This window comes from Cetorhinus maximus, chromosome 12 (assembly GCF_964194155.1).
Source record: "Cetorhinus maximus chromosome 12, sCetMax3.hap1.1, whole genome shotgun sequence".
NCBI lineage: Eukaryota > Metazoa > Chordata > Chondrichthyes > Lamniformes > Cetorhinidae > Cetorhinus > Cetorhinus maximus.
In genome coordinates this window covers 92,746,130-92,760,175 of record NC_135890.1, presented here as the reverse complement: position 1 = coordinate 92,760,175, position 14,046 = coordinate 92,746,130, and the positions used below count along the sequence as shown (strand labels likewise).

The 14,046-nt window shown below is 45.4% G+C and overlaps 1 protein-coding gene across 1 annotated transcript in view; it reads right to left on the bottom strand.

Moving 5' to 3' along the window:
* Positions 1–14,046, bottom strand: part of LOC144687692 (transmembrane protein 132C-like) — a 1,088,236-nt gene that overhangs the window by 798,219 nt on the left and 275,971 nt on the right. The window contains exon 2 of the mRNA XM_078554107.1: positions 8,527–9,424. Coding sequence (XP_078410233.1) covers positions 8,527–9,424 — 898 coding nt within the window. The remainder of the gene's footprint in view (positions 1–8,526; positions 9,425–14,046) is intronic.

The following is a 14,046-nucleotide window of genomic DNA, read 5'->3' as shown; positions in this document are numbered from 1 at the left end:
GATTAGTTCTGCTTCTCATTAAGCCAATTCCTATTAAAAAATCATGGAAACTCTTAAATAGTCTGTCTTGGAGAGGGTTGGAATATCAGTATTCTGGAACAGTAATTCTGATGCTATATTACGTGGCCAACATACTGATGACTAATAGCAGTGAGTAAGTCAGCATGAGTGTGAAAAAGACACCAAACATTACACTCACTTTAGCTTATTTGCTAACGCAACTGAATAGAGGAAACTATCCCTCGTCATATTACAAATCTAATGATGAGAAGGCTATTACCAAAAAAAGTTATGATGCTCTGAGGGATCAGGCAGTAGCAACGTAGTTAATGTCCTTCTGTTATTTTTCTGAACTAGATTAATCAGGTGACTGGGTGTTAATTGGAAAGGAAGTCTCCAGGCTGCTTACATGATCTTCTTTAACTGCATCTCGCCTTCGTGATTTAGCTGGTGCCGAGCAGATTATCACACCACTGAACCAAACCTAAGAGGGTTTCAAAGCCTCCACAAAACCTTGATACCATGGCATAAAAGCTCCTGGTTACTTATAGGAGTTTTCTCATGTATTATTCTGGGTATCAGTTCCTTCATTTCTGCAGGCTCATTTGTCCACTTCCCAAAGTTAAGCTGTCTGCTAACATGATCGAAAAATCTTAGAAATACAAGATTAGAGCCGTTATCTGATCAAGAGTCCAATACAACTGCCTGCAACAGTGCTGGTTTGCAGAATACTTGTGAATCAGTCATGTATTTTTCTCAAAGACCAGCATTGTAATTGTGAAGATACACAGAAAGGTACAAGTTTGAAATCCTTTTCAAAAACCTGTAAGATTTAGAACATGCCAAGAGATAAAATCAAGGACAAATAGAAAAAAGTTTAACATTACTGCTACTGGAACCCTCAGCATTTTACAGGAAGGAATAGTATGGAGATTCTTGTTAGAGGTTGTCTGGTGTCCAAGAATGTTAGGTTGAGAAATATAACATTTTATAGGTGTTAGCTCAATAAATATTTACCGTTGTAAATCAGAGTATGTTCCAAATCAGGAGCAATACCAATAAAATGGAAATTCCAAACAATGAGTGAAATTATCCTATGCTCCCGTCAGCGGGATTGATGGCAGGCAGGGGGGAGAATTCGGCGGGAGGTCCAAAAATTGGTTTCACATTGGAAATGTCGGCAGGATTTTCCGATACTACCCATCATGACGGATCACGATTCCCACTGTAGACCAGTGTGAAACTAATTTGCATCCCGGGATGCAGATGGAGCCCCAGCTGGGATCTTCCCCCCCATGCCCAATTCTCTGTAATGTCAGCAGGAAACCACGTCGGCCCAGAACACCCACTTCCCTTCACACATGGACAGAACCCCACCACCTTCACACCTGGACAGAACCCCCCACCTTCACACCTGGGCATAACCCCACCCTGTCCAAGCCCCTTCACACCTGGACATATACCCCACACCACCCAAAAACCAACATGGAGGGTCCATGGCCCATTCCACCCCCCCTTCCCATTCTTTCTGCCACCTTGTTACACCCCTGTAATATCCTTTCAGTTCCCCCAAATGTCAATGCCCCGCTCTAGGCCTCCGCCACCCCACCACCTCTTCAGTCCTCTCCTAACCTTCTTTAACCCCAACCCCCCCAACAGTCCCTCGCCACTCAACAGTACCTCCTGCTGCCTTCCATCTGCAACTCAAGGATCTGATCTCATGGCCAAGTCCCTGGAGGAAGGTCCGAACCCATGTTGGATCAACGTGGGGTGCAAAAGTCGGGATTTACCTTAAGGGCCTTGGCCAGATAGCAGTCATCCGAGGAGAGTTGGAGGCCTCCAGCTAGTGGACCCTGGAGCACCACGTGCAGCACCGGGTGGGCACAGCTTCATCCACGCAGGTCCTCCGTGAAGCAGCTTCCAGAAGATGGGAGTTCTCCATGCAGCAACCTCGCTCAGGCTTCGGACCATCTTCCACGGACTTCGCCATCAATTCAGGCCTTCTTCCAGGGATATCTCCATGGGTTCAGACCTTCTTCCAGGGACTTGACCATGAGATCAGATCCTTGAGTTGCAGGTGGAAGGCAACAGGAGGTACTATTGAGCAGCGAGGGACTGTTGCGGGGTAAGGGGGGGCGGGGGGTGCTGGTGGTGGTTGGGGTTAAAGAGGTTAGAAGAGGACTGAAGGGGTGTTGGGGTGTTGGAGGCTTGGAGCGGGGCATTGACATTTGGGGAAACTGAAGGGATATTACAGGGGTGTAGCAAAGTGGCAGTGGGAATGGAAAGGGGGAGTGGGATGGGCCATGGACCCTCCATGTTGGTTTTTGGGTGGTGTGGGGGATATGTCCAGGTATGAAGGGGCTTGGACAGGGTGGGGTTATGTCCAGGTGTGAAGGTGGGGGGTTCTGTCCATGTGTGAAGTGGGTTATGTCCAGGTGTAAAGGGGCGGTGGGGTTATAGTCAGGTGTGATGTGTGGGGTTATGTCCAGGTGTGAAGGGGGCAGGGTTATGGCCAAGTGTGAAAGGTGGGCGGGGTTCTGTTAAGGTGTGAAGTGTGGGTTATGTCCAGGTGTGAAGGGGGAGTTTATGTCCAGGTATGAAGAGGGGGGTGGTACTGTCTAGGTGTGATGTGAGGGGTGTTCTGTCCAGGTGTGAAGGGGGGATGGTTCTCCCCAGTGTGATGGGGGGGTGGGGTTCTGTCTAGGTATAAAGAGGAGGTGTGTCCAGGTGTGAATGGGCTCACATGGAGGAGTCGATGAAGTCAACTGTTGACTCCTGGGGAGCCAACTCAGGGTAGGCATGGTACAAGGGAAAGGTGAGGGTCACCGGGGGCAGAGGGAGCTGGGAGGGTGGGAGGGTGAGGGTATGACGTATTGCGTGAAGGGGCAGCAAGGTTGTTGGTAGGGACACGTAGTTACACACAGGAGGGCAGGCAGGTCAATATTTACAGGGGTGGGATTCTCGAGGAGGAAAGGAATGAGTATGTTTTCCTGGAAATTGGTCAATGGAAAAATGTTGGAGGGTAACAGCGGGGAGGTTGAACACTATGCTAGGGGGTCAATGGTAATGTGGGAAAGGGCATGGGTGACTGGGAGAGGGGAATAGTGCTGGAACACAAGAAGGATGTCATAACCACCATGCTGGTCAAATGGAAATACGGAGCCTTGTGCTGGAGGTCCCGAGATGCTGCACCAGAATTGGGTCTGTGGGTGGGCGGAGATGCAAGTCACCTCAACTGGACAACTGAAAGGGAAACCCGGCAGGCAGTATTTACTATGCCGGGACCTGGGATATGAGACTTTGACAGATGAAATCTCAGCAAGTGCGGGAGAGTGCTTGTACATGGCTTACAAAGGCCCTGCCGCATACCCTTCTCCCTGTAGACACACTCAGGCGGTCAGGTGTCTGCAGGGGGGCAGGGTTGGAAGGTGGGGGGAGGCGTTCGCTAAGGCTTAAGAACAATGCTGAATAAAGACAGTCAATACTACAGCAGTGAAAATGTTTATATTTAGAGTTAGAATTGTGACAATCATGTGTTCGCCTGTGCAACTAGTTGGGACCAAAATGTCTTTATTTTCCTTGGCCTGCTACTTCTTCAAGGTGCTCCCCCAACATTTGCAGCAGGGGTGGAGGCAGCCTGCTGATTAGTTCGCCCTGTTGCCTTTGATGACTTTAGCGGCTGTGCTGTGGAGAGCCAAGGCCAGGAGGGCCCCGGCCTCCTTTGGTTGTCCTCCTGTGGGCCAGCTGCTCCGTCTGCGGTGACAGAGTACGAGGTTGAGGGAGTCACAGGCAAAGGGGATTCAGAGGGCATAAACAATCTCTGAGATTCCTGAGTGGATGACCCAGGGGTGTCTAGCCGCCATTCCTCCCAAAGGCCCTGGCCTGACTCCTTGAAGGGAAGGAGCACCTGGAGCAAGGTTGAGATGCCCCATACCTCTCTCGCGTGCCAACTGCAAAAGCTCCCCCTGGCTACTGTGGTGGAGTGCAGGTTCGCACGCATCTCCAGCAGGTTCTGCTGGACAAGGATCTTCATGGAGTCCGCCAACCTCCCCGTGGAGGCCTCGATGAGCACACAGGTTGGCAGCACTTCATCAGCCAGCAGGCAGACGGACTCCTCCACCTCGCATGCCATGCTGTCGAGGGCCTCCGACACCCCTGCATGATGTTGCTCAGCCTCTTGCTGACTCTCCACGATTAGTTGGAAGGCCGAATCCAGAGGCTCATCATCTGACCCAGACCTCACAGATGCCTCTTCCCCAGCACTCCTCCAAGTGCCGGTGAGATCAGCTGATCCTGCCTCCTCTTGCTGCAGGCGTGTGTCCGTGCGGTGACCACCAATGTGTGAGACCCTTACTACACAAGAGCTCATACCCACCGAGATGTGTGTCCCTGGGCTGGTGGAGGGTGCAGGTGTCTGCTGTGATGTCCCTACAGGTGAGCATCTCTCCTCTTCCCCTCTCTCCTGGTTCCTCTCCAGGCTAGGGCTTCTGCTGAGGCCTGACAGAGAGTCCTCTGCCTCGGGCCTTGGCCTGTTCCTGGTGGCACCTATAAGTGAGAGAGGAGAGAGCAAGTGATAGCATGAGTTGCCTGCAACATGGACGCACACTTGGCCCTCATGTTTCTATACCATGGAAGTATCCTTACTGGGTGGATGCCCAAGTCCAAGCTCCCATCGCCAACTGCATGGTCCCATTCCATGCCAGCCACCTCGGGTGCCCTCTCTTAAATCTCTGTGAGAGGCCCCAGATGTGGGCACCCCCCTCCTGTCTTCTCCCGTTCTCGCCGGTTGTGCCTCAACTTCTGCTCAAAAACAAAAGAAAAGAAGGGTTTGAGAGAAATTGTATGTCGCATCCATTTGTACATTGCAATTTCATATTCATTTCTCATACTTCCACTCTTGGAGATAACCCACTGGACTGTGTGGCAGGGCATTAATGCTCTGCAAGTTGTCCAGAAGGGTTGTGGGCTAGCTCCCTCCAGAGCACTGAGCCCATCCACATGCAAGGATAAGGCTCAGAGAGGCATCTGATTTGCAGAGGTCGCTGGTGCCCTTTGTGCCTGAGTGCCACCACCCCCTCTTCCATACAGCATTGATCTGTGTGTGTGGTAGGAGGCACAGTAGTCACTCCACTGCAGATTTCATGCACTGCAGTGGGGCCATGAGGCACTATGCCGTTGCCACTGAGACCCATATACCCTGACAATTCATTGGTTTTGTTGTGGTTAGTGTGAGCAGCTTAAGCTTCACCTATCCCGGCAGGGCGAATGGGGTCGTTCATCCTTTTCCAGCATTGCATGGCCTACCTGTGCTGGACATCCCAGGCACTGGCAGCATCAGCTACCTGCGCCCATGCAGGGTTAGTTTCCTTGCTCAGCTGCCTCCTCCCATCAGCCGGGTAGAATACATCCCTCCTGACCTCAACGTGGTTGAGGAGGACGCGCAGTGGGGTGTCATTGAACTTGGGTGCTGGACCTCCACCTCCCATTCCAAACAGCTCAGTAGGTAGTATTGACAGAGAGGATGTCCGGGCACCTTTTAAACATGGTGCCCGGATATGGCTGTGGGGCGTGCGCCAATCAGTCTGCCACGCAGTGCTAGACGCCAGGAAACTCCCGGCTGCATAATTAATGATGCTAGGGACGCAAGATTCCGCGGGATTTCCCGGTGGCCTCCACGGCAGGAAACATTCCCGGTCCCAGTCCCCGCCATGGGACTTAGTCCCGGATGGGAGAATTCTGCCCAATAGGAGGAACTCGACTCTAATGCAGGTTGACCCAGAACAAGTTGGAAATTCCAAATTCAGTCTGCTGAGCCATGTGTACCAAAGCACTTTGCAATGCACGTAGCAGACTTCAACTGTGACAGGATCTTCACCACGTGATGAACATCATCCCTGGATGATCCACTTGCCCTGATACCGTCATCTGGCAGCATAGAAGCAGATCTCTCTGCGCTGTAGCTATAGTCCGGTTTTTCACCCCAAACCCACTATTGCACCTCCATCCCCTCCTCACCCCTATGCCCCACTTCCCAGCAATAGGTCTCATCAGGAGGCAGTGCTGAAACACTTATACTTGGTGGGCTCCCAGAAGTCCAGAAGGGATAAATGAGTTGACCCTCATGGGTTGCCATCTGCGAATTGTTGCACAATACTCTAGAATCATGGTGCAAGCATGTGCAAACTTAACAGAACAGGTATTTTCACAAGCCAAACTGCCTGAATGTCTGATTCTGCATTATTCGTATTTTAAACAAAGTCCATGCACCTATAGACTTCTTTTTCACCTTTCCCATTCTATTTCATCAAGAAACTAACCTAATGAGGCAAACACTTCTAGGTAAAAATGGGCTTGCAATGTAGCAAAATCCACAGTTTAAAGCAAAATCCTGGAGAACAATCCTGAAGACAGAAATGTAAAGACATTTAACTATATAAGAATAGAAGCTGTCAACTTCGCAGAGTGACAATGACAGGGTGTGCTTATTGTCCCAGAGAAGTTACACAAGGAAATGAGCTGCTTTGCTGCACCTTTTAAAAACTTCTAAACAATTTTCCTCAAAGGAACTTTCAAGACTGACTGGAGCAATATCATTCCAACAGGAGCGTTTCCTCCGATGCGAATGTATTAACTGACTACAGTCCTGTCATTGTACTTGCAAAATAGTTCAGGTCTGAAAATAAAATGGGGAGTTGTGTTTGACTGATGGTGGGATTTACTTCATTTATGACAGAGCTTTGCACTGGGCTGCATTTGCACCAAGTTATGAATCTTGCTAAATTACACAACACAGCTATATTAACATAAAGTAACTCTAGCTTCATACCAACATAAACTTGTAGTGTAATTGCCTAAGTGAACAAAAATTTAGCACTGATTTAATTATATGTTGTGAGTAATGGGCCCTCTAAATTTTCTTTCGTTTTGCAATTCCTGTTTATTTGAACGTGCCATGCCTTGAAATTTTGTTACTCAACAGCTCGTGAGCAGCCTGCTTTCCTGATTGCTGTGCACCCACACAGGCACAATATCTTAGTGGGAACGTTGGTTGTGAGTAGCTATCCAGACATGTTCATCCATTACCCACAGATCCTTGGATCAAGGCAACTTAAGGCACTTCAGTGATGACTATTCCTTTAAACTTGTGTTCTTGCTTTTTTAAATAAAATTGTTCTTTCTACTTGTTTCAGGGCAAGTTGTTAACTTTGAATATGCTGAAAATGACAAAGCGTGCTTTTCTTTATACACCGTAAAAACAAACCAGAAAAGCTTTATTATTGTGCACCACAGCTGTGCTTCAGGTCTGCTGTCCAACAACTGCAAATTTGGCCTGGAACATTCTTCCGTCAACCAACGCAGCAAAAAAATAAATTGTCGTTTGGTAGTATAGAGCTTGAGTATTGTTGAGAACAGAGACATTTTATGTCGAAGCATTTCGTCTTGCACTCATCAGCACAATTCGCAAGAAAATACCAATGTCAGAGGAAGCAATAAATTTATACTGTATGAGAAGAGAGTGCTGATTTATCAGAAAGTGTACTTTTATTGGTAGAGGCATTGCCACGGAGAATGCTCCAGCTGATTGTGACTGACAGTTAACTGCCAAGCATTGTTTGAAATCAAAACCAGGCAGCATGACTCTGATTGGTCAAGACATTGCCCTGGGGAATGAACCAGCAAATGGCTGTCACTTATTTTGTCTTGTTAAATTGGCAGTCATTGTGGAACCTTGTTGTGTGCAAAATAACTGCAACATATGGCAACATACTGCAATGTAAGTCACTGTGTGTAATTACATCATAAATATATTAAATAATTTGTTTAAAATGTCGACTTGATCTTATGTATTCATAGATTCACCATTGAATGTTTCTCTTGACCAGAAAGGAAAATAATTATGTACTTCATTGGGGATAATATTATTTCTCAAAGATGGCATGATTGCTGCTCTTTTCTCCCACAAATGCAACTCAAATATTAATTCTAAACACTTAGGCTACAGTATACCTAATGTATACAAATGTAGTCTTCAGTGGTTCTCAAATTTCTTTCTCCGCAGACCACTTAGGTGGTGCAAATGACCCAGCCAACCCACATACACTTGCCACCGCAAGCGTTTTTGCACATTTGAATTGACCATGCGATTCTCTTCCCCGTCCCTGTGCGAGGATAAAGGCTGGGATTTTCTGGTCCCACCTGAAGTCAACGGACCTTTGGCTGGTTTGTCAAATTTTCCATCCCGCGTGTGACGATTCCTGCAGCAGGCGGGAACAGAAAATCCCAGCCAAAATTGTTTTAACCTAGCAAATCTAAAAAAGAAAATTCAAAATATTCCCAATTAAAACAATTGTTTTTCAGGACAAAATTTGGAACTTAACATGCAAATCTCTGGCTCCGATTTCAGTAGTTTCACACTTACTACAGTAGCGGGCCAAAAAGGACACTTTTTATCATATATACTCCCACTTTAACATAATTAATGCAACAATTGTTAATCAATGACTATCCTGCAAACGTATGACCTACCGTAGTGTGAACTGGTCCACAGTTGAGCTGCTAGCCAGAGACACATAAAAAGTGACGACTTCACCTTGCTTGACAGGTCTTCGTAAAACTGAGATGGCAATGTTGTTGTCCAGCCTCATTTCTGTTCGCTGTGGGTTCCCAGATCCTTGGCGAAGTCGGACACTGCCAATACGTTGCAGAGATTGAAGCGTTTCATCAACATCATTGCGGCCTGGTCGGATAGCGTTGCCCTTCCGCGACTCCTCTACATCACAGTCCCCGTCTTCATCAGTACCCTGCACCATGTAATAAAGTTCCACTGGAGTTCCCTCAGATTGATCAGCTATCTTTTTACGGCCAGGTACCACGGTGGGAGGGTTAAACCAAGATGGCAGAAGTTCCAACTCCACGATGCACAACCCAAGGTCTCCTTTCAGGCGGCAACTGTTTCTAACTTCCCTTGTTTCCCGAAATGCATACACCCGGATACATGGCAGGTTATCATTAACACTGTAATCATCCCAGTCTCGGCCTGTGATATAAAACAAAATCTGCACTATTGGTCGATTGGAGTAAACTTTATCATCAATAATGTTTGCTTTGATTTTCCAGTTGAAAGTGAATCTATCAACCATGCTGAAAGCATTAGAAGGCTGCAAGAGAGCCCTGGGGACAACTTGTTCCACAGCATAAGGTCCATAACTGGCATTAACTACAAGGGGTGTCTTGGTTTCATGTATGAAGAAAGGCTCCACGCGGAACTGTAAACTGGAATTACGCATGATATCCTGGTTGGCTTCTTTTAGAAAAAATGAACTTTCAGCTTTATGTATTCGGTAGTTCACTGGTAGATACACTGGAAGAGAAGAAAATTTTTGTGCACTCTCCACATTTCCCATGATCGCTCGACTTTCTACAACTGGGAATAAACAAGAAACATAAATAAATATGAATAATGTTTGTAGATTTCCTTAAAATAATACACTTCAGATATTTACTTCAATGATTAAGGTCTGACGGTTGCTTATAATGATTTTTCCCTTGAATATGTGACAGTGTTGATGTGCAATCATTTAGCACTCAACTCTTCAGCTGACAGCTCTTCTGTCAGATGTTGCTATAGGTGTGAAATGCAGCTCAACTCAATAAAGAACTTGGAGTAAATAAAACATTATTTCATTAGGGAAGGTTTCAATATGCTTCTCTCATGAAGAGGAAGGCAGCAGACTGGAAAAAATGGAATACAGAGTAAGATTAAACAGATGTGATTCCCTGATGGAAAGATTAGTTCATTATTAAGAATTATTAATCTATTGTCTAATTAGAAATTTATTTTGATTCACTATCCAAAAATGATTCCACCTTCCTATGCATAACTTCAATATGACACTGAGGCAGATAACTAGTTTTCATCCCAAATTATAAAAATTAAGATATCAAACTGTGATAGTACTTGCAGAAAGGTTTACTTAATGGAAAACTGCAGTGTGGTATATATCTTACAAGATGGCCCAAAAACTTGCTAATGCCATGTGAACACCGATTAGAATAACTCTCGCACCAAATCTATGAAATAAGATTCCATGGTCATTTTATCCACTGAAAATTCCATAAAAGCCAATGAGATTTTCATTGCCTTGGGGAAATGGTCAATTTGAACAAAATAACCTTTTTAATTAATGGAGTTCTGTCTAATATTAATGAATGTGGTACTTAGTTGTGAAAAACATTTTATTTTATATTCATTCATGGGATGTCGGTGTTGCTGGCTAGGCCAGCATTTATTGCCCACTCCTAATTGCCCTTGAGAAGCTGGTGCTGAGCTGCCTTCTTGAACTGCTGCAGTCAGGTACACCCACTGTGCTGTTAGGGTGTTCCAGGATTTTGACCCAGCGACAATGGGAACAATCTGTACCAATCTCATTTCGTTTACATTCCTTATGATAAAAAGATTATCATCCGTTGACTTTCAAACTATTTCTAGCAACCTCTTTTAAAGAAGTTTTTGTTTCGCAGTTCACCAGCATATTTAAACATTATCAACTTTTTGAAACATTGTTTGTGAAATCCAATTCACGCTGACAATTCTGGAAAAAGTGAAACATACTGTCTCGGAAGACATTCGAATGCTGATCTATGCATTCTGGTTCCACACATGATTTTGATCCAAGCGAGGAATTTAAATATAGTACCACACAATTCCAAGGTACTAGTGTCATTCGCAACCATTATACTAGTGCTGTTCACTACCACATTCAATCCCACATAAATGGACAGGTTAGACTTCCTCTCTGAAATCATCAATCTATCCTATCCATTCCACTACACCTAGTATGCAAAGAAAAAAATCCCCATCATTATTATGTATGAATACATTCAAAATTCTGGTCAAGGCACAGCGATTCTTAGCAAACTGTTTTGCATTTATCAGGGTCAAATAGGGTCAAATAATATTTGTGAAGATTGGCCCAAGCCATATGTCAAGTTGCAGGCTCCGTGAGGTTTCCTCTTGTTCAGGCACCATGTGCCCAACCTAGGCCCTCACCCCACCCCAAGGCTAATCGCTTGTTTCCCCTTCTCCTTCACCAGGGCTAGCCTGACTTGGCCCCAGCGAAACCATCCCACTTACCTTGGCGTCTAGCCTCCAGCGATGCTCCTTATGAGGGGTTTGGCTGCAATTGGGACTCTCGGTTCCAAAGAAGAGTCATGTTGGACTCGAAACACTAACTCTGTTTCTCTCTCCACAGATGCTGCCAGACCTGCTGAGTTTTTCCAGCACTTTCAGTTTTTATTTCAGATTCTCCACCACCTACAGTGTTTTGCTTTAACTATCTAGAACTAGTCCAATTTTCCCACAGTGCACTCAAGAAGCTTGACACCGTCCAGGGCAAAGCAGCCTGCTTAACTGGCACCACATCCACAAACATCCACTCCCTCCACCACCGACACAAGCCACAGTGTGTACCATCTACAAAACGCACTGCAGAAACTCACCAAGGCTTCTTCGACAGCACCTTCCAAACCCATGACCACTACCATCTAGAAAGACAAGGGCAGCAGATAGATGGGAACATCAACACCTGGAAGTTCCCCTCAAAGTCACTCACCATCCTGACTTGGAAATATATTGCCGTTCCTTCACTGTCGCTGAGTCAAAATCCTGGAACGCCCTCCCTAACAGTACTGTGGGTGTACCTACACCACATGGACTGCAGCGGTTCAAGAAGGCAGCTCTCCACCACCTTCTCAAGGGCAATTAAGGATGGGCAATAAATGGTGGCCCAGCCAGTGACACCCACATCCCATGAATGAATTTTTAAAAATTAAATATTCTTGGTGGACTCCTGACACTATTAGAAACTTTGATAGGCACTTTGCCTTTGGTGAGACTGGGAAGGGAGAGACAAATCCAGTGCTACTGTTACGGCTGAAAGGGCCACACTAACTGTTGTGTGTCTGCAACAATGTGGCTCTCTGCAATGTATGAAGTTGCTGCTTCTTTAGGGTACGATCTCCACAAAGTTAAAGGCAGTTATAGCTGAGGTGGTCCTGTCTGTAATCAGTACTGTAAAAAAGCAGTAGAGGAGCTAGCCATTTTACCCTAAGAAAATATGGCCTACAATGGGCTTCCAGGCCCATGGACACAACTGGTTTTAGCGCTGAGTACCCTCTTCTTCCATTAAGGAATGCCCTCTGAAACATGTGTTCCATTCCACATGCTGATACACAGAGTACCTTCACATAATCTATTTCCTTCTTAAAGAGCAAGTGACCCTCAAACAAAGACAAATACATCTCAATCACCCAGGGTTTCTGGTTCATATTATCTGTCACCTCAGAACCTCCTAACACTATAGTAAGATCAAGGAGTCTAGGATTGAATAGAAATACAAATGTTGGTGCCAAGGATGATTTCCAGATTTGTTGCCAGTGAGATGCATTATAGGATATATCAAAAAATAATCAAAAAGCTAAAGGAATGCTGCCTTTATAACTAGGGAGCTAAACTACAAAGAGGAGGAAGTTTTACTACAGCTATCCAAAGCCCTGGTTAAACTACATCTAGAGCGTAGTGTACAGTTCCGAACACTGCACCTTGAAAAGAATATGTCAGCCTTTGAAGGAATGCAGTGCAAATTTATCAGAATGTTACAAGGGCCCTGTTGGTTAGATTATGAAGAGAATTTACATAAACCAGGCTTGTATTCTCTGGAATATAGAATGTTAAGAGATGATCTGATTGAACTTTTTAGGATTTTGAAAGGAACTGATGGGTAGATTGATGGGTAGAAGAGAAACTTTTTCCTCTGGTGGGGGAGTGTAGGAACATAGGACTTAGGAGCAGGGGTAGGCCATTCAGCCCTTCGAGCCTGTTCCACCATTCAATAAGATCATGGCTAATATGATCATGGTCTCAATTCCACTTTCCTGATTGCCCCCAATAGCCCTTGACTCTCTTGTCTATCAAAAATCCATCCAGCTCAGCCTTGAATAAATTAAATGACCCAGCTTCCGTGGCTCTCTGAGGGAGAGAATTCCACATACTAACAACCCTCTGAGAGAAAAAAAATTATCACATTGATCTTAAAAGGGAGACCTCTTATTCTTAAACTGTGTCCCTTGGTTCCAGGTTCCCCCACAAGGGGAAACATCCTCCACCCAGTATCTACTCTATCAAGTACTCTCAGGATCTTATCTGTTTCAATAAGATGACCATAAGGACAACAGGACATGACCTAAAAATCAAGGCCAGACCACTAATGTGGCTAATGTGTGGAACTCTCTCCCACAAAAAGCAGGAGATGCTAGCTCAATTAATAATTTTAATTCTGAGATTGATGGATTTTTGTTTGCGAAGAGCTAAGGGTATGAAGCCAAGGCAAGTGAATAAGTTAAGACACAGATCAGCCATGATCATAGTTAATGGCAGAACAGGCTTGAGGGGCTGAATTGCCTACATGTGTTCCCCTACAGACCAACATGAAGAGAAAATGATAGGCTTGCACCTGCAATCTTTCACAACCTCAGGACATCCCACAGCCCCTTACAGCCAATGAAGTGCTTGACAATGAGTGTAGTCCCAGGTGTAATATAGCAAGGTGGGGGAATGCCTGAACGAGGAATAGCAGAATGATCTTCAAATGGGTCCCTTGGCTGTTTTGGGGAAGACTTGCAAGCAAGTCATCATTTACCTCACTGTTGTCTATGGGACCTTACTGTGTGCAACTGCCTACTACATTTGCCTACGTAGTAACAGTGACTACACTTCAAAAATAATTTATTGGCTCTGAGGTATTTGGGGACATCCTAAGGACATGGCAAGCACAATTAAATGCAAGTTCTTTAAAAGAAAAGCAAATAAATGCTAAATAAAAGGAAACTTTTTCAAAATTAAGAACTCCTTGAAAACGTACATTTTGTTTAAAAGAACAATAACTTAATAGCATTGTTCTCCTAGAAAAATGGGGTTCTACAGTAAACCCCACTTACCCACTTAACATTTGCATCTGACAAGGGAAGGACATGGCAGCTGTTGCTCAC